The sequence below is a fragment of the Oryzias latipes genome, chromosome 18 (assembly GCF_053564925.1).
Source record: "Oryzias latipes strain Hd-rR chromosome 18, Olatipes_Hd-rR_3.1".
NCBI lineage: Eukaryota > Metazoa > Chordata > Actinopteri > Beloniformes > Adrianichthyidae > Oryzias > Oryzias latipes.
This window is the reverse complement of record NC_136254.1, coordinates 21830598-21849620: the sequence shown is the minus strand read 5'-3', so window position 1 is coordinate 21849620 and position 19023 is coordinate 21830598. Positions and strand designations below refer to the sequence as shown.

Below are 19023 nucleotides of genomic sequence, written 5' to 3'. Positions count from 1 at the left end.
CTAACTGCCCCAGCCAGCAAGGCTAAGTGGGCCCTAGATGGTTAAAATGTAGGCAGAAAATGTGGGCCCTAGATGGTTAAAATGTAGGCAGAAAATGTGGGCCCTAGATGGGTTTGTCCACAGTTTCCGTGGTGGCCCCACCTGGGTTTGCCCATATTGGCTTAAGTGGACACTCAGTGGGCTGGCTCACTACGCTAGGCAGCCGCCAGGTGGACAACTGAGCTGTCCACCAGGTGGCCTAGCATCCCCGCGGTGCTAGCCGGCAGTCTGGATGGAGTGCCCTCTTAAGCCAATGTGGGCAAACACAGGTGGGGCCAACATGGAAACTGCGAACAAACTCATCTGGGGCCCACATTGTCACCATCTGGGGCCACTTGGTCTTGCTGACTGTGATGTGAGAGACATTTAACTTATTATAGAGTAAGATTTTGTCTACCAAAGCACCAGTGTAACCATGTGTGACCAAATTCCTTCCAGGGCGAAACAAAATTTATTTTCTTGTTAAGTATGTTTTGTTTGGCAAAACGAGGGACCTTATAGCATCTCCAGTGTGGCTCAGGTGAATGTGATAGTGTGTTGTGATTTTTTTAGTGTAGTGTGACTGCGGAAAACTTTTCCAGAGAACAAAATAAAACACCAAAAAAAAAATCAATACAAAAAAATTCAGTGGGATAACTGCCATGTATTTTAAATGGGAAAAATACAGAATCACAGAAAAATCAACCTTAAAGAGGTCTTGAAAAGTGAAATTTCTGGTAGGACAAGTGCATGATGTCTCCTCTTCTTCCCCTTTCGGCTTCTCCCATCAGGGGTCGCCACAGCGAACAAGTCGCATGGTAAACTTTGCAATGTTTTACGCCGGATGCCCTTCCTGACGCAACATTCTCAAACCGGGCTTGGGACCGGCACAGAGGTAGAGAAGGGAACAGGGAGCAGCCCGGAGTCGAACCCTGGTTTCACGGACGGAAGGCGCCGCAAACCAGCACGAGCTAAACCGGCTCCCAGGACAAGTGCATGATGTACAGATTATAAATGTTTTGTAATCCATTGTTGTACACATTTGTGTACACATGTAAGTACCAAAAAGGATCAGGCTTTTCCACAAAATTCTCATGTTGAATAACTCTGCTCCTATCCAAGCAGCTTGTAACAGTTTGACGTTACAGAGGGTTAATTATCTCAGGAAAAAACAAACAAACAACCAACAGGTACTTTAAAAATGTTTTGTTAAAAATGGTTCCATGGCAGAGAAAGGTAACCTGGCCCGTTTATTTTTTTTAAGTTGAAGACATTTGGCTTTTTTCCCACCAAAGACTTTCATAATTCTTAATTCTAAAGAAAAAAAGAAAAAGATTTTCAAAAGACCTACTTCTACTGTAAATGTCTAGAAAAGACACAGTTGTTTTACTGTATTGAGAAAATCTGAAATTGTATTATGCTTTGTCGTGTGTAGCAACCCTGCAAGAAACAAACATTTAAGGTTTCGAATTGTCACAATTCTACAACTCGACTAGGTAGCTAGAAGGACTGGTTTGTTCACTTCAGAGAATGGAATCCCAACAATACTTATACTGTATTTTTGCATGAAGCATGAAGATGACTGATTGGGGTTTCATGTTTTTTTTTGGTTTTGTTGTCTTTAGCCTGATTCCTTTAAAGCCTCCAACACTCAGAGTCACGTCACATTTCTCTGATACTTAGCTATTATAAAAGACTCATCAAAGCATCACAGAAATAGTTGAAGAGCAGAAGGATAATGTTCAAGTCATCTCTTAAGTTCTATTACCTGGATTTAAGTTTCTTTTGAGGAACTCATCCTATTTGTAAGTGGATCTTTTATACTTTGACTTCATTCATGGTTGATATGTTGCTCAAAGGGATTTTTGATCCTTTGGGTTAAAAAGAGTGCAAAAATATAAATAACTGGTAATGTCAATTCATGTATTCAGTCAAATAAAAAACATTGATAAAGGTGTAGAAATCTCCCTTCATTTTAACAGGTTAAACCCTGATTTACTCATTTTCTGAATATAAAAATGCTGATTAAATAGCTTTTTTAACATTTACTTCAAGGTTTGTGCTTAAAGGAGCATTAAAAAAATAAAAACATTTTGACAAATGATAAAAACCATTCTTAAACAGTTGGTGAGACTATCTCTACAATTGTACTTGTGCAATAGAAAATATTCAAATATTCTACCTGTACGCTCAAAGTAAAGCATAAAGATATTCAAATTTCTAAACTTTGTTAAACAACATAGGAAATAAGACACAATGTCAATTGCAAAGTCAACTAAACCATCTGGACTGAGACAAATATTTCTCAAATATGACAACAAACGGACTATCAGCTGACTGAAGATGAAAGTCTGCTGGATATTTGAATTGATAAGACAATTCATAACACACAAAAACTCATTTACACTCTATAGAGTCTTTGAGGTAATGTCTAGAATAAAACAATATAAAAAAAACAAAAACAAGTCTTGGCGATACACAATGTGATGAGACAGGATGACAAGGAAACTAACACTGCCAACAGTGTCAGAGGTGGTGGAAAGAGTTTTTGAGTGGAGCCGTGGAAGGCAAGCAATGCATTACCCTTGTATTATAGCATGACATGAGATGAGAGGGTTTTTGTGAGTAAAAACTTAGAAAAGAACACACTTTAAAGACTTTACATTCACTCCACTGGCTGTGTATCAATTTTTGGAAAAATTTAACCTATAGTCCTCACCTATAAAACCTGCTGTCTCCTTTCTGTCCCCCTGAGCTTTAAGGTCAACTCATCCAATTTGCCAGTAAATTCAAAAATCCATGAAAAAAACTCTGAGGATCTATTATTTTTAAGTTTTTGGAACAATCTTCTGTGCATTTTAATTTAGGTTATTTTTAAAAGCAGCTTTCAATTGTCTGGTCTTTAGTTCTTTTTTTCCCCAATCCTGGTCTTTAGGACACACCATCCTGCATACTTATCCAAAACCTGGTTTTATTTATTGTAATTTTTTGTGTCTCTATAAAGGATGATGATTAGCTGAATGTTATGTGTGAGTAGAAACACATTAGACACTACAAAACGGTGTGCCCTAACGGCCGGAGTTAAATAACTTTTTAGCTTGGATTTTAAATTTAGCACCTTCTTCACTTGTGTTTTCCTGTATTTTAACCAATACTTAGACATTTTAGTTATATAAAAAAATGAATATTTGCTTCATTCTAATACATTTAAACTCTTTGATGCGCAACATATCCACACTCCCTCTAATGTGCAACATGGGTCTAAAATGACCCACATTAATTTTCTATGTAAATTTATGATGGCTGAGTTTTTATTTTGTTGTATCTTTTGAAATATATATTTTTTGCTGTTGAATATTCCAAGTATTCTTTACATGTCTTTTTTTTATTAACCCAGAATAAGAGTTACATTTTTCCTTTCATACTTTATAAATAAGAATGTTTTTTTACAACAAATTTACATACACGACACAGTCAGTCATTCAAGTGTGATTTTAATCAAATTACTTAATACTGTAACACTTACATTTGTTTTAAAGTAATATTTTTGCAATGAGTTGGGCCAAACTTTAATGTCTTTAATTGAAACATGGTCATTTTCCTTTTTTTAACACATACCTCTGATAACATAACATGTATAACAATCTGAACTCTTTCAGTATCTTAACAACTTTAAACTGGTATGGGACATCCGTGTACACAAATTGCAACCTTCGTTTTTACATGCCACAAATTATAATGTGATATTTGTGCTCAGCACACAGATCTGGTGCAGTGAGAACACCAGCTTTTGACTTTTCTGTCTTTGGAAACTGGGCAGATCGCACACTTCTTCCTCTTCCTTTGGCCCTCCTGTTTGATCCTGTTTGATGCTATCTTCAGGCTGGATAGTGGCTCTGTTTGTTTTTTAAACCCACATTTTCCCATTGCCTGAAAATAATAGTAATAATAATAATAATAACAGATTGGATTTATCTGCAGTTTTCCAGACGCTCAAAGTTCTTACAATGTGTCCATTATTGATTCACTCTTCATTCATGTAACTACTGTTTTAGTCACAGCTGCCCTCGGGCAGACTGACATAGGTGTAGCTGCCAATTGGCGCCTACGGTCCCTCTGGCCATCACCGGAACATTCATGCACATTCACACATCAGTGGAGCCGCACTGGAGGCAGGGAGGGTGAAGTGTCTTGCCCAAGGACACAACGACAGTTGACTGGGGGGAGCAGGGATCGAACCGCTGATCCTCCGATCATTGGCTGACTTGCTCAACCACCTGAGCCACTCCCACCCAAACATGCTTTTGGTGTTGGGGTGTGCCCTCAATGCGCCTCTTCATATGTGGCATGACAGGCTCTTTGCCAGTTCCTTGATAAAAAGCCAGTGTGCATTGATGACACCACCCAAATAGCCAGGGTGTTGAGCAGTGAAGGCATTTAGGGTGGCAACATCCAGTATATTGTACCAAAGAACCATGGACCTCCTCCGTGTTCTTCACTGACATGAATAGTTTCTAACCATTTGATCCATTGTGTCCACACCTCATTTTGATTTCTCATAGTACTGGATCACTTCTGGTTTCTTCTTCTGCCTGTTGTCATCCACCGCTTTGTTATCATGTATGGTGCTCAAGAGGCACAAAAAACAAGATATTTTGACTATATATGGAGGAATAAATGTAAATTATTTCAAAGTTATGTTGTATAAATACTGAGCCATGTGAGAAATAACATAGAAAATGAATGTGGCTCATTTTGGACCCATGTTGCGCATTAAAGGGGTAGTGATACAAAAAAACAGTTTTTCATCAAAAAGTAAGAAATGAAAAAATAAGAAAATCATGTGTGATGGTCTAAAACAAGTTAATTGAGGAATACCTTGACTGTTTGACAACATTAATTTGTTGCAAAGATATCAAAAATAAAAACTCAGCCGGGTCACTTTAGACCTATGTTGCGCATCAAAGGGTTAAGAGAAGCATCATTTTAATTGAACAACTGCTGAATGGCTTGCTAGTCTTGGGCTTCACCTCTACTGTTGGTTAGTTTAGTATAGGCTTGGTGTCTGCCTGAGGTAATGGGGAAATAACAGTTCTCTCAATGGGATTGTCACCTTACTTATAACTCTTACCATTCAACTCATAATGATTGAGCATAGATGCCCGTGTTTATACATGGCTGTATAAACTTTTTTTTGGTTTATCTTTTGCCAAAAAGAAAAATACAGAAGGGATGGCGGAGGCTTAAAAAAAAGAATCTAACACTAAATGCAAATTATATGCCTTTTTTAATGGCCAGTGTGGTCAAGTACATTGCTGTTAGCTAGCATAATAATACAGTCGGTGCTTCTTGAAGGCACAATCTAGGTCATTCTGGCAGCAACTCCTATTTTACTTAAGAAAATAATCAGACATGCCTCTGCATGGCATTTTACACTAAAGCAAACTAACGCATTTGGTTATTCTGTTGGGTGGAACTAGCCACTTGTTTTCTTAGCATGCCACTCCTGTCCAGCTATACAAGAATATAGATAAAGGTTTATAGTCTCCTCAAATACAAAAGAGAAGATTTATGCTTATCTTGGTAAAAGATTTTAGCCAGAAATATGAAGTCACTGCTTCATAACTAGAAACCAACATTTAGAGTAAGATTCTTTTTTTGTTTTTAACAGTGCAAGTGTAAATACTGGTGGCTCTCTTATACATATTGAACATTGTAGCTAAATTTAAGCTTAAAATTTGTGTCTTATGCTATACCAGAATTTGCAGGATAGATCAAGCAAATCTTACGTGGGAAGAAAGAAAAACAAACACACGCACACAAAAACCTGTAAAACAAGCAAAGGAACCAACACTGTTTTCAGTGCAATGCAGTGATAGTGAAGAGTTCACAGATCAGGGGCCTGTTTCAGAAAGGAGGTTAAGTGTAAACTCTGAGTGCGTTAACCCTGGAATCAGGGAAACCCTGGGTTTTCCGTTTCAGAATGGGAGGTTTGTTAAACAGGAGAAAGCAGAGTAAGTCAAACCCGTTTCTAAAAGAGAGGTAACTTATACTCGGAGTCAGTGTCCATGGTTACTTATGCTGTGAACCTAACCTGGTCGGGAGCAGGTTTTATTCTCTAAACTCAAGGTTTCTGCCGGTCCCCTCCCCTTTTTAAAGACGAAGTGGTATTTTTCGCTTTAACCTTCATTGCCCAAATTTCCGTCACACAGACAGAGACGGTCTAAATGACAAGAATGGCTTGTTCTTTTTTGGAGGACCCAATAGACGAGGAGGCTGCATTAATTCGTAGAGAATTATATTTACCTCGTACGAGGATTTTGAGAAGACACAATATTTTGTCATTTCCCCATACGTTTTTGTTTGAGCGTTACCGTTTTTCGTTGCAGTCAATTACATATACAAAATGAAAACAACATTAGGTCTTGCTATGTAGATGTTTCATATGTCAAATATTGTCAACAAAGCCTACATCCATGACATGCTCATATTTGACCTGATTGAATTATGTTTTTATACTTCATTTTTAGCTGCTGCCATGTTCTTTTAATTCCTGCAGGATTGCATCTACATGAAAATGAAATCAGGGACATTGAATTAGATTAATGTCACAATTAATTTTTGGAAACACAATTTGCTAGCACTGCTTACTTTCTTAATCCCATATAAACCTATACCACTTGACCAATACAATGGTAGTGTTGCAGTGTGTGTGTGGTGAGCGGGGTGCGAGTGCAGGTGCAGATGGGGGGGGGGGGGGGGGGTGAGCACGGTCGGAAAGTCGAGAGAAAAGAAAGGAGAAGTCTTCGCGCAGCGAAAGGTTCAACAGTAGACAAAAGTTCACTTTGAAAAACACAATTGCATGTATTAATATTAAACTGACCAACGTTTGCAAGAGGGGGAGGTTAACAAAAAAGTCCTCTAAACATTATCAACATTAAATGCATTTTCCCCCCAGATTGGTTCTGTACACTATGCAGCATTTCATGCATTTACACCAGGAATAACACTTCAAACGTACACCTAAATATCGCCATTTTTTATTTCACTCCTTACGCTATTTAAAAAGTTATTACAGTCAATATTTTATAACAATGATTTAAATGCAAACTTAGGCATTAACTTGAGCAGCTATGTTTTCCACGCTAACTGTCTCTGTTTTGCAGATGCAGCGGTGTTGCTTTTCTTCTGGAATATGTGCTCATATTCACTGTAACTCTGCAGCAGCACGTCAAGTTCAGCTGGCGAAAAATACGCAGACCTCTTTTTTTCACGGTTGCCATGGTGACTCGTGATATCTGCGCTCCATTGATAATGGCTTCTTATAGTCGCGGTGCGCACGCTAAACTCCGAATCAGTCCACTCAGAGTTGATTGACCCAACTCGGATCAGCTTATCTGAAACAGAAAACTCAGAGTTGTTAATCTCCCGATTGACCAACTCAGAGTTCAAGTTCAACCTCAGAGTTGGTTGAACCTCCTTTCTGAAACAGGCCCCAGAACACACTGACACTGTGGACTAAAACAGCAACACTTAAATACTGCACAAACAAATCAAGTCAAGTGCTAGCAGCTGTGCGCTGCTCCATAGAGAGCCACAAATGAGTGGGCGGTAACATCCAGGAGAAGAAACAGCCAACCTGCACAGAAAACAAAAGAGCGATGACACAAAAAACTAAACTGACAGGCTGTCTCATACTGTTTATATGAGTATGTGTGCACACAATGAGAGTGTCTCAACAAAATGCAAACATACAAGTTTTGTCAATTTAATAAGTGCAGAGAAGGTTTCACATCTTATAGCGAAAAGGCTGAAAACAAAAGTCACAGTAATAGATAACACAGGAACAATAGGTATATTTTAAAATCACTTATATCATTTTTTTAAAATAGGACTGGTCCAACATTTTTTGACAAACTTTTTTAACATACATGAGTATAAGACCACATCAGCCCAAAGATAGACGTATTTTTAGTGCAAAGGTATTTGGAAAAATTAGATTAGTCCTGTGCATTCTTATAAGTAAAAGCAATCGACTATTTTCTTTAAATTAGATGTGCTGGGTGAGTCACAATCACCGCTGGACTTAAAACAAAAATAATTTTAAACTATGCTCTGAGGAACTCTGAACTTAAACTTCCTTAGCTTAGACTTGAGATGCTGCTTTGTCTGGAGTTCTCTAGACTCCCATTTTGGTAGGATTTCAAACGGTTAAACTTAATTCTGATCATCTTTTTTTTCAGGAATAAAAACTTTCAATTTGAGGAGAGATTTCTTAAATTATCCAGTTGAGAGGACAAACTGCAATGGGACTTCAAAAAATGTTTTTGCGCCTCCTCATAATATCAGGTAAGTCAATAATAAGCATTGAATGAAAAACAATTGTTTTAAACTCCCTTTAACTATAATTGCAGGTATTCTAACAACAACCATGACTGATTTATCAAAAAAGTCAGATGCAACATCAATCTCACTCTCAACAAACGCAAGTGAAATCTGCAACTGTTGCTGTGAATGCTGTGTTGATGAACAAACAACAAGCAAGATTCAACAAACTACAACAGGATCAACAATTTGCCAAACGGAAGAAACAACATCCCAAGACAAGACAACAGTGGTAGAGACAACTGCTATAACATTAACTCATGGTTCGACAAAACCAAAATCCCCAACAACATTTTTGCAGACAACATCAAGGACAGGCACACCTACCACAATAATTGATGAGACCAACGTCTCAACTGCTGTAACTACGGCAACAACAGAGGTGAAGCCAACAACCACAGCTTTATCCTCCACAGCAGTTACTAATGCCACAAGTAGTCATGCCAAATCAACAACAACAGCATTTGTACCTACAACAAGTACAGAGGCACCTTCTACAAGAACTCATGAGGCCAGCGATTCAACAACTGAAACTACAGAAAGAACAGAAGTGAAACCAACAACCACAGCTTTATCCTCCACATTAGTTACTGCTACCACACGCAAGAGTGCCACATCAACTACAACAGTATTTGTACCTACAACAAGTAGAGAGGCACCTTCTCAAAGAACTGATGAGACTAGCGTTTCAACTGCTGAAACTACAGCAACAACAGAAGTGCAACCAACAACCACGGCTTCAATATCCACAACAGTTAATACTGCCAAAAGCAGTGGAGCCACACCAACAACAACAGCATTTGTACCTACAACAGAGTTGCCAACACAAACCTCAGCTACTTCCTTCACAACAATTACTACTGCCACGATACATAGTGCAACACCAACGACAACAGCATTTACACTGATAACAAGTAAAGGCACACCTACAACAATAATTGATGAAACCAGCGTCTCAATTACTGTAACTAAGGCAACAATAGAGGTGAAACCAAAAACCACAGCATCAATATCCTCCACAACAGTTACTAATGCCACAAGTAGTCATGCCAATTCAACTACAACAGCATATGTACCTACAACTAGTACAGAGGCACCCTCTACGAGGACTGATGAGACCAGCGTTTCAACTGCTAAAACTACAGCAACAACAGAGGTGCAACCAACAAGCACAGCTTCAATATCCACAGTAGTTACTACTGCCAAAAGCAGTAAAGCCACACCAACAACAACAGCATTTGTACATACAAAAACAGAGTTGCCAACACCAACCTCAGCTACTTCCTTCAGAACAATGACTACTGCAACAGAAATTAGTGCAACACCAACAACAACGGCATTTACACCAACAAGTACAGGCACACCTACCACAAAAATTGATGAGACCAGCAATTCAACTGCTGAAACTACAGCAACAACAGAGGTGCAACCAACAACACAAGCTTTATCCCCTACAACAGTTACTGCTGCCACACACAAGAGTGCCACATCATTTACAACAGTTTTTCTACCTACACCAAGTACAGAGTTACCTTCTAAAAGAACAGATGAGGCCAGCGTCTTAACTGTTGAAACTACAGCAACAACAGAGATGCAACCAACAACCACGGCTTTATCCCCTACAACAGTTACTGCTGCCACACACAAGAGTGCCGCATCATCTACAACAACATTTGTACATACAACAAGTACAGAGTTACCTTCTACAAGAACTGATGAGGCCAGCGTTTCAACTGCTGAAACTACAGCAACAACAGAGGTGCAACCAATAACCACAGCTTCAACATCCACAACAGTTACTACTACCAAAAGGAGTAAAGCCACACCAACAACAGCAGCATTTGTACATACAACAACCGAGTTGCCAACAGAGTACACAACACAAATCTCAGCTACTTCCTTCACAACCATTACTACTGCCACAGAAATTAGTGCGAAACCAACAACAACAGCATTCACACCAACAAGTACAGGCATACCTACCACATTATTTGATGAGACCAGAGATTCAACTGCTGAAACTACAGCAACAACAGAGGTGCAACCAACAACACAAGCTTTATCCCCTACAACAGTTACTGCTGCCACACACAAGAGTGCCACATCATCTACAACAGTTTTTGTACCTACACCAAGTACAGAGTTACCTTCTAAAAGAACAGATGAGGCCAGCATCTTAACTGCTGAAACTACAGCAACAACAGAGATGCAATCAACAACCACGGCTTTATCCCCTACAACAGTTACTGCTGCCACACACAAGAGTGCCACATCATCTACAACAACATTTGTACCTACAACAAGTACAGAGTTACCTTCTATAAGAACTGATGAGGCCAGCGTTTCAACTGCTGAAGCTACAGCAACAACAGAGGTGCAACCAACAACCACAGCTTCAATATCCACGACAGTTACTAATACCAAAAGCAGTAAAGCCACTCCAAGAACAACAGCATTTGTACATATAACAAACGAGTTGCCAACACAAACATCAGCTACTTCCTTCACAACAATTACTACTGCCATAGAAATTAGTGCAAAACCAACAAAAACAGCATTCACACCAACAAGTACAAGCACACTTATACAATTATTTGATGAGACCAGAGATTCAACTGCTGAAACTACAGCAACAACAGAGGTGAAACCAACAACCACAGCTTTATCCCCTACAACAGTTACTGCTGCCACACACAAGAGTGCCACATCATCTACAACAGTGTTTGTACCTACACCAAGTACAGAGTTACCTTCTACAAGAACTGATGAGGCCAGCGTTTCAACTGCTGAAACTACAGCAACAACAGAGGTGCAACCAACAACCACAGCTTCAATATCCACAACAGTTACTACTACCAAAAGCAGTAAAGCCACACCACCAACAACAGCATTTGTACATACAACAACCGAGTTGCCAACACAAACATCAGCTACTTCCTTCACAACAACTACTACTGCCACAGAAATTAGTGCAAAACCAACAACAACAGCATTCACACCAACAAGTACAGGCTCACCTACCAAATTATTTGATGAGACCAGCAATTCAACTGCTGAAACTACAGCAACAACAGAGGTGCAACCAACAACCACAGCTTTATCCCCTACAACAGTTACTGCTGCCACACACAAGAGTGCCACATCATCTACAACAGTGTTTCTACCTACACCAAGTACAGAGTTACCTTCTACAAGAACTGATGAGGCCAGCGTTTCAACTGCTGAAACTACAGCAACAACAGAGGTGCAACCAACAACCACAGCTTTATCCCCTACAACAGTTACTGCTGCCACACACAAGAGTGCCACATCATCTACAACAGTGTTTGTACCTACACCAAGTACAGAGTTACCTTCTACAAGAACTGATGAGGCCAGCGTTTCAACTGCTGAAACTACAGCAACAACAGAGGTGCAACCAACAACCACAGCTTTATCCCCTACAACAGTTACTGCTGCCACACCCAAGAGTGCCACATCATCTACAACAACATTTGTACCTACAACAAGTACAGAGTTACCTTCTACAAAAACTGATGAGGCCAGCGTTTCAACTGCTGAAACTACAGCAACAGACGTGAAACCAACAACCACAGCTTTATCCCCTACAACAATTACTGCTGCCACACACAAAAGCGCCACATCATCTACAACAGTATTTGTACCTACACCAAGTACAGGCACACCTACCACATTATTTGATGAGACCAGAGATTCAACTGCTGAAACTACAGCAACAACAGAGGTGCAACCAACAACCACAGCTTTATCCCCTACAACAGTTACTGCTGCCACACACAAGAGTGCCACATCATCTACAACAGTGTTTGTACCTACACCAAGTACAGAGTTACCTTCTACAAGAACTGATGAGGCCAGCGTTTCAACTGCTGAAACTACAGCAACAACAGAGGTTCAACCAACAACCACAGCTTTATCCCCTACAACAGTTACTGCTGCCACACACAAGAGTGCCACATCATCTACAACAACATTTGTACCTACAACAAGTACAGAGGCACCTTCTACAAGAACTGATGAGGCCAGCGTTTCAACTGTTGAAAATACAGCAACAACAGAGGTGCAACCAACAACCACAGCTTCAATATCCACAACAGTTACCACTACCAAAAGCAGTAAAGCCGCACCAACAACAACAGCATTTGTATATACAACAACAGAGTTTCCAACCGAGTTGCAAACACAAACATCAGCTACTTCCTTCACAACAATTACTACTGCCATAGAAATTAGTGCAAAACCAACAACAGCATTCACACCAACAAGTACAGGCACACCTACCAAATTATTTGATGAGACCAGAGATTCAACTGCTGAAACTATAGCAACAACAGAGGTGCAACCAACAACCACAGCTTTATCCCCTACAACAGTTACTGCTGCCACACACAAGAGTGCCACATCATCTACAACAGTGTTTGTACCTACACCAAGTACAGAGTTACCTTCTACAAGAACTGATGAGGCCAGCGTTTCAACTGCTGAAACTACAGCAACAACAGAGGTGCAACCAACAACCACAGCTTTATCCCCTACAACAGTTACTGCTGCCACACACAAGAGTGCCACATCATCTACATCAACATTTGTACCTACAACAAGTACAGAAGCACCTTCTACAAGAACTGATGAGGCCAGCGCTTCAACTGCTGAAACTACAGCAACAACAGAGGTGCAACCAACAACCACAGCTTCAATATCCACAACAGTTACAACTACCAAAAACAGTAAAGCCACACCACCAACAACAGCATTTGTACATACAACAACCGAGTTGCCAACACAAACCTCAGCTACTTCCTTCACAACAACTACTACTGCCACAGAAATTAGTGCAAAACCAACAACAACAGCATTTACACCAACAAGTACAGGCTCAACTACCAAATTATTTGATGAGACCAGCAATTCAACTGCTGAAACTACAGCAACAACAGAGGTGCAACCAACAACCATAGCTTTATCCCCTACAACAGTTACTGCTGCCACACACAAGAGTGCCACATCATCTACAACAGTGTTTGTACCTACACCAAGTACAGAGTTACCTTCTACAAGAACTGATGAGGCCAGCGTTTCAACTGCTGAAACTACAGCAACAACAGAGGTGCAACCAACAACCACAGCTTTATCCCCTACAACAGTTACTGCTGCCACACACAAGAGTGCCACATCATCTACAACAACATTTGTACCTACAACAAGTACAGAGGCACCTTCTACAAGAACTGATGAGGCCAGCGTTTCAACTGTTGAAACTACAGCAACAACAGAGGTGCAACCAACAACCACAGCTTCAATATCCACAACAGTTACAACTACCAAAAGGAGTAAAGCCGCACCAACAACAACAGCATTTGTATATACAACAACAGAGTTTCCAACCGAGTTGCCAACACAAACCTCAGCTACTTCCTTCACAACAATTACTACTGCCATAGAAATTAGTGCAAAACCAACAACAGCATTTGTACATACAACAACCGAGTTGCCAACACAAACCTCAGCTACTTCCCTCACAACAACTACTACTGCCACAGAAATTAGTGCAAAACCAACAACAGCATTCACACCAACAAGTACAGGCACACCTACCACATTATTTGATGAGACCAGAGATTCAACTGCTGAAACTACAGAAACAACAGAGGTGCAACCAACAACCACAGCTTTATCCCCTACAACAGTTACTGCTGCCACACACAAGAGTGCCACATCATCTACAACAGTGTTTGTACCTACACCAAGTACAGAGTTACCTTCTACAAGATCTGATGAGGCCAGCGTTTCAACTGCTGAAACTACAGCAACAACAGAGGTGCAACCAACAACCACAGTTTTATCCCCTACAACAGTTACTGCTGCCACACACAAGAGTGCCACATCATCTACAACAACATTTGTACCTACAACAAGTACAGAAGCACCTTCTACAAGAACTGATGAGGCCAGCGCTTCAACTGCTGAAACTACAGCAACAACAGAGGGGCAACCAACAACCACAGCTTCAATATCCACAACAGTTACAACTACGAAAAGCAGTAAAGCCACACCACCTACAACAGCATTTGTACATACAACAACCGAGTTGCCAACACAAACCTCAGCTACTTCCTTCACAACAACTACTACTGCCACAGAAATTAGTGCAAAACCAACAACAACAGCATTCACACCAACAAGTACAGGCTCAAATACCAAATTATTTGATGAGACCAGCAATTCAACTGCTGAAACTACAGCAACAACAGAGGTGCAACCAACAACCACAGCTTTATCCCCTACAACAGTTACTGCTGCCACACACAAGAGTGCCACATCATCTACAACAGTGTTTGTACCTACACCAAGTACAGAGTTACCTTCTACAAGAACTGATGAAGCCAGCGTTTCAACTGCGGAAACTACAGCAACAACAGAGGTGCAACCAACAACCACAGCTTTATCCCCTACAACAGTTACTGCTGCCACACACAAGAGTGCCACATCATCTACAACAACATTTGTACCTACAACAAGTACAGAGTTACCTTCTACAAAAACTGATGAGGCCAGCGTTTCAACTGCTGAAAATACAGCAACAGAGGTGCAACCAACAACCACAGCTTTATCCCCTACAACAGTTACTGCTGCCACACACAAGAGCGCCACATCATCTACAACAGTATTTGTACATACACAAAGTACAGAGACACCTTCTACAAGAACTGATGAGGCCAGCGTTTCAACTGCTGAAACTACAGCAACAACAGAGGTGCAACCAACAACCACAGCTTTATCCCCTACAACAGTTACTGCTGCCACACACAAGAGTGCCACATCATCTACAACAGTGTTTGTACCTACACCAAGTACAGAGTTACCTTCTACAAGAACTGATGAGGCCAGCGTTTCAACTGCTGAAACTACAGCAACAACAGAGGTGCAGCCAACAACCACAGCTTTATCCCCTACAACAGTTACTGCTGCCACACACAAGAGTGCCACATCATCTACAACAACATTTGTACCTACAACAAGTACAGAAGCACCTTCTACAAGAACTGATGAGGCCAGCGTTTCAACTGCTGAAACTACAGCAACAACAGAGGTGCAACCAACAACCACAGCTTCAATATCCACAACAGTTACAACTACCAAAAGCAGTAAAGCCACACCAACAACAACAGCATTTGTACATACAACAACAGAGTTTCCAACCGAGTTGCCAACACAAACCTCAGCTACTTCCTTCACAACAATTACTACTGCCATAGAATTTAGTGCAAAACCAACAACAGCATTCACACCAAAAAGTACAGGCACACCTACCACATTATTTGATGAGACCAGAGATTCAACTGCTGAAACTACAGCAACAACAGAGGTGCAACCAACAACCACAGCTTTATCCCCTACAACAGTTACTGCTGCCACACACAAGAGTGCCACATCATCTACAACAGTGTTTGTACCTACACCAAGTACAGAGTTACCTTCTACAAGAACTGATGAGGCCAGCGTTTCAACTGCTGAAACTACAGCAACAACAGAGGTGCAACCAACAACCACAGCTTTATCCCCTACAACAGTTACTGCTGCGACATACAAGAGTGCCACATCATCTACAACAACATTTGTACCTACACCAAGTACAGAGTTACCTTCTACAAAAACTGATGAGGCCAGCGTTTCAACTGCTGAAACTACAGCAACAACAGAGGTGCAACCAACAACCACAGCTTTATCCCCTACAACAGTTATTGCTGCCACACACAAGAGTGCCACATCATCTACAACAACATTTGTACCTACAACAAGTACAGAGTTACCTTCTACAAAAAATGATGAGGCCAGCGTTTCAACTGCTGAAACTACAGCAACAACAGAGGTGCAACCAACAACCACAGCTTTATCCCCTACAACAGTTACTGCTGCCACACACAAGAGTGCCACATCATCTACAACAGTGTTTGTACCTACACCAAGTACAGAGTTACCTTCTATAAGAACTGATGAGGCCAGCGTTTCAACTGCTGAAACTACAGCAACAACAGAGGTGCAACCAACAACCACAGCTTTATCCCCTACAACAGTTACTGCTGCGACATACAAGAGTGCCACATCATCTACAACAACATTTGTACCTACACCAAGTACAGAGTTACCTTCTACAAAAACTGATGAGGCCAGCGTTTCAACTGCTGAAACTACAGCAACAACAGAGGTGCAACCAACAACCACAGCTTTATCCCCTACAACAGTTACTGCTGCCACACACAAGAGTGCCACATCATCTACAACAGTGTTTGTACCTACACCAAGTACAGAGTTACATTCTACAAGAACTGATGAGGCCAGCGTTTCAACTGCTGAAACTACAGCAACAACAGAGGTGCAACCAACAACCACAGCTTTATCCCCTACAACAGTTATTGCTGCCACACACAAGAGTGCCACATCATCTACAACAACATTTGTACCTACAACAAGTACAGAGTTACCTTCTACAAAAACTGATGAGGCCAGCGTTTCAACAGCTGAAACTACAGCAACAGAGGTGCAACCAACAACCACAGCTTTATCCCCTACAACAGTTACTGCTGCCACACACAAGAGCGCCACATCATCTACAACAGTATATGTGCATACACCAAGTACAGAGACACCTTCTACAAGAACTGATGAGGCCAGCGTTTCAACTGCTGAAACTACAGCAACAACAGAGGTGCAACCAACAACCACACTTTTATCCCCTACAACAGTTACTGCTGCCACACACAAGAGTGCCACATCATCTACAACAGTGTTTGTACCTACACCAAGTACAGAGTTACCTTCTATAAGAACTGATGAGGCCAGCGTTTCAACTGCTGAAACTACAGCAACAACAGAGGTGCAACCAACAACCACAGCTTTATCCCCTACAACAGTTACTGCTGCGACATACAAGAGTGCCACATCATCTACAACAACATTTGTACCTACAACAAGTACAGAGTTACCTTCTACAAAAACTGATGAGGCCAGTGTTTCAACTGCTGAAACTACAGCAACAACAGAGGTGCAACCAACAACCACAGCTTTATCCCCTACAACAGTTACTGCTGCCACACACAAGAGTGCCACATCATCTACAACAACATTTGTACCTACAACAAGTACAGAGTTACCTTCTACAAAAACTGATGAGGCCAGCGTTTCAACTGCTGAAACTACAGCAACAGAGGTGCAACCAACAACCACAGCTTTATCCCCTACAACAGTTACTGCTGCCACACACAAGAGCGCCACATCATCTACAACAGTATATGTACATACACCAAGTACAGAGACACCTTCTACAAGAACTGATGAGGCCAGCGTTTCAACTGCTGAAACTACAGCAACAACAGAGGTGCAACCAACAACCACAGCTTTATCCCCTACAACAGTTACTGCTGCCACACACAAGAGTGCCACATCATCTACAACAGTGTTTGTACCTACACCAAGTACAGAGTTACCTTCTATAAGAACTGATGAGGCCAGCGTTTCAACTGCTGAAACTACAGCAACAACAGAGGTGCAACCAACAACCACAGCTTTATCCCCTACAACAGTTACTGCTGCGACATACAAGAGTGCCACATCATCTACAACAGTGTTTGTACCTACACCAAGTACAGAGTTACCTTCTATAAGAACTGATGAGGCCAGCGTTTCAACTGCTGAAACTACAGCAACAACAGAGGTGCAACCAACAACCACAGCTTTATCCCCTACAACAGTTACTGCTGCGACATACAAGAGTGCCACATCATCTACAACAACATTTGTACCTACAACAAGTACAGAGTTACCTTCTACAAAAACTGATGAGGCCAGTGTTTCAACTGCTGAAACTACAGCAACAACAGAGGTGCAACCAACAACCACAGCTTTATCCCCTACAACAGTTACTGCTGCCACACACAAGAGTGCCACATCATCTACAACAACATTTGTACCTACAACAAGTACAGAGTTACCTTCTACAAAAACTGATGAGGCCAGCGTTTCAACTGCTGAAACTACAGCAACAGAGGTGCAACCAACAACCACAGCTTTATCCCCTACAACAGTTACTGCTGCCACACACAAGAGCGCCACATCATCTACAACAGTATATGAACATACACCAAGTACAGAGACACCTTCTACAAGAACTGATGAGGCCAGCGTTTCAACTGCTGAAACTACAGCAACAACAGAGGTGCAACCAACAACCACAGCTTTATCCCCTACAACAGTTACTGCTGCCACACACAAGAGTGCCACATCATCTACAACAGTGTTTGTACCTACACCAAGTACAGAGTTACCTTCTATAAGAACTGATGAGGCCAGCGTTTCAACTGCTGAAACTACAGCAACAACAGAGGTGCAACCAACAACCACAGCTTTATCCCCTACAACAGTTACTGCTGCCACACACAAGAGTGCCACATCATCTACAACAACATTTGTACCTACAACAAGTACAGAAGCACCTTCTACAAGAGCTGATGAGGCCAGCGTTTCAACTGCTGAAACTACAGCAACAACAGAGGTGCAACCAACAACCACAGCTTCAATATCCACAACAGTTACAAATACCAA

The 19023-nt window shown here is 41.1% G+C and overlaps 1 protein-coding gene across 1 annotated transcript; it reads left to right on the top strand.

Moving 5' to 3' along the window:
- Positions 1–1731: 1731 nt before the first annotated feature.
- On the top strand, positions 1732–15471 carry LOC144987089 (uncharacterized). The gene is made up of 5 exons (XM_078936013.1): positions 1732–1823; positions 8262–8367; positions 8433–11576; positions 12354–14781; positions 15336–15471. Exons 2-5 carry the CDS (start codon positions 8325–8327, stop codon positions 15469–15471), a joined length of 5751 nt encoding a protein of 1916 aa, XP_078792139.1. The 5' UTR covers positions 1732–1823; positions 8262–8324.
- The last annotated feature ends 3552 nt before the right edge of the window (positions 15472–19023 follow it).

Coding starts and splice junctions, on each gene's coding strand:
- LOC144987089 (XM_078936013.1), top strand. CDS start 8,325: ATGGGACTTCAAAAAATGTTTTTGCGCCTCCTCATAATATCAG. Junction 8,368..8,432: donor GCGCCTCCTCATAATATCAG/GTAAGTCAATAA, acceptor CTATAATTGCAG/GTATTCTAACAACAACCATG. Junction 14,782..15,335: donor GTACCTACACCAAGTACAGA/GTTACCTTCTAC, acceptor CTGAAACTACAG/CAACAACAGAGGTGCAGCCA.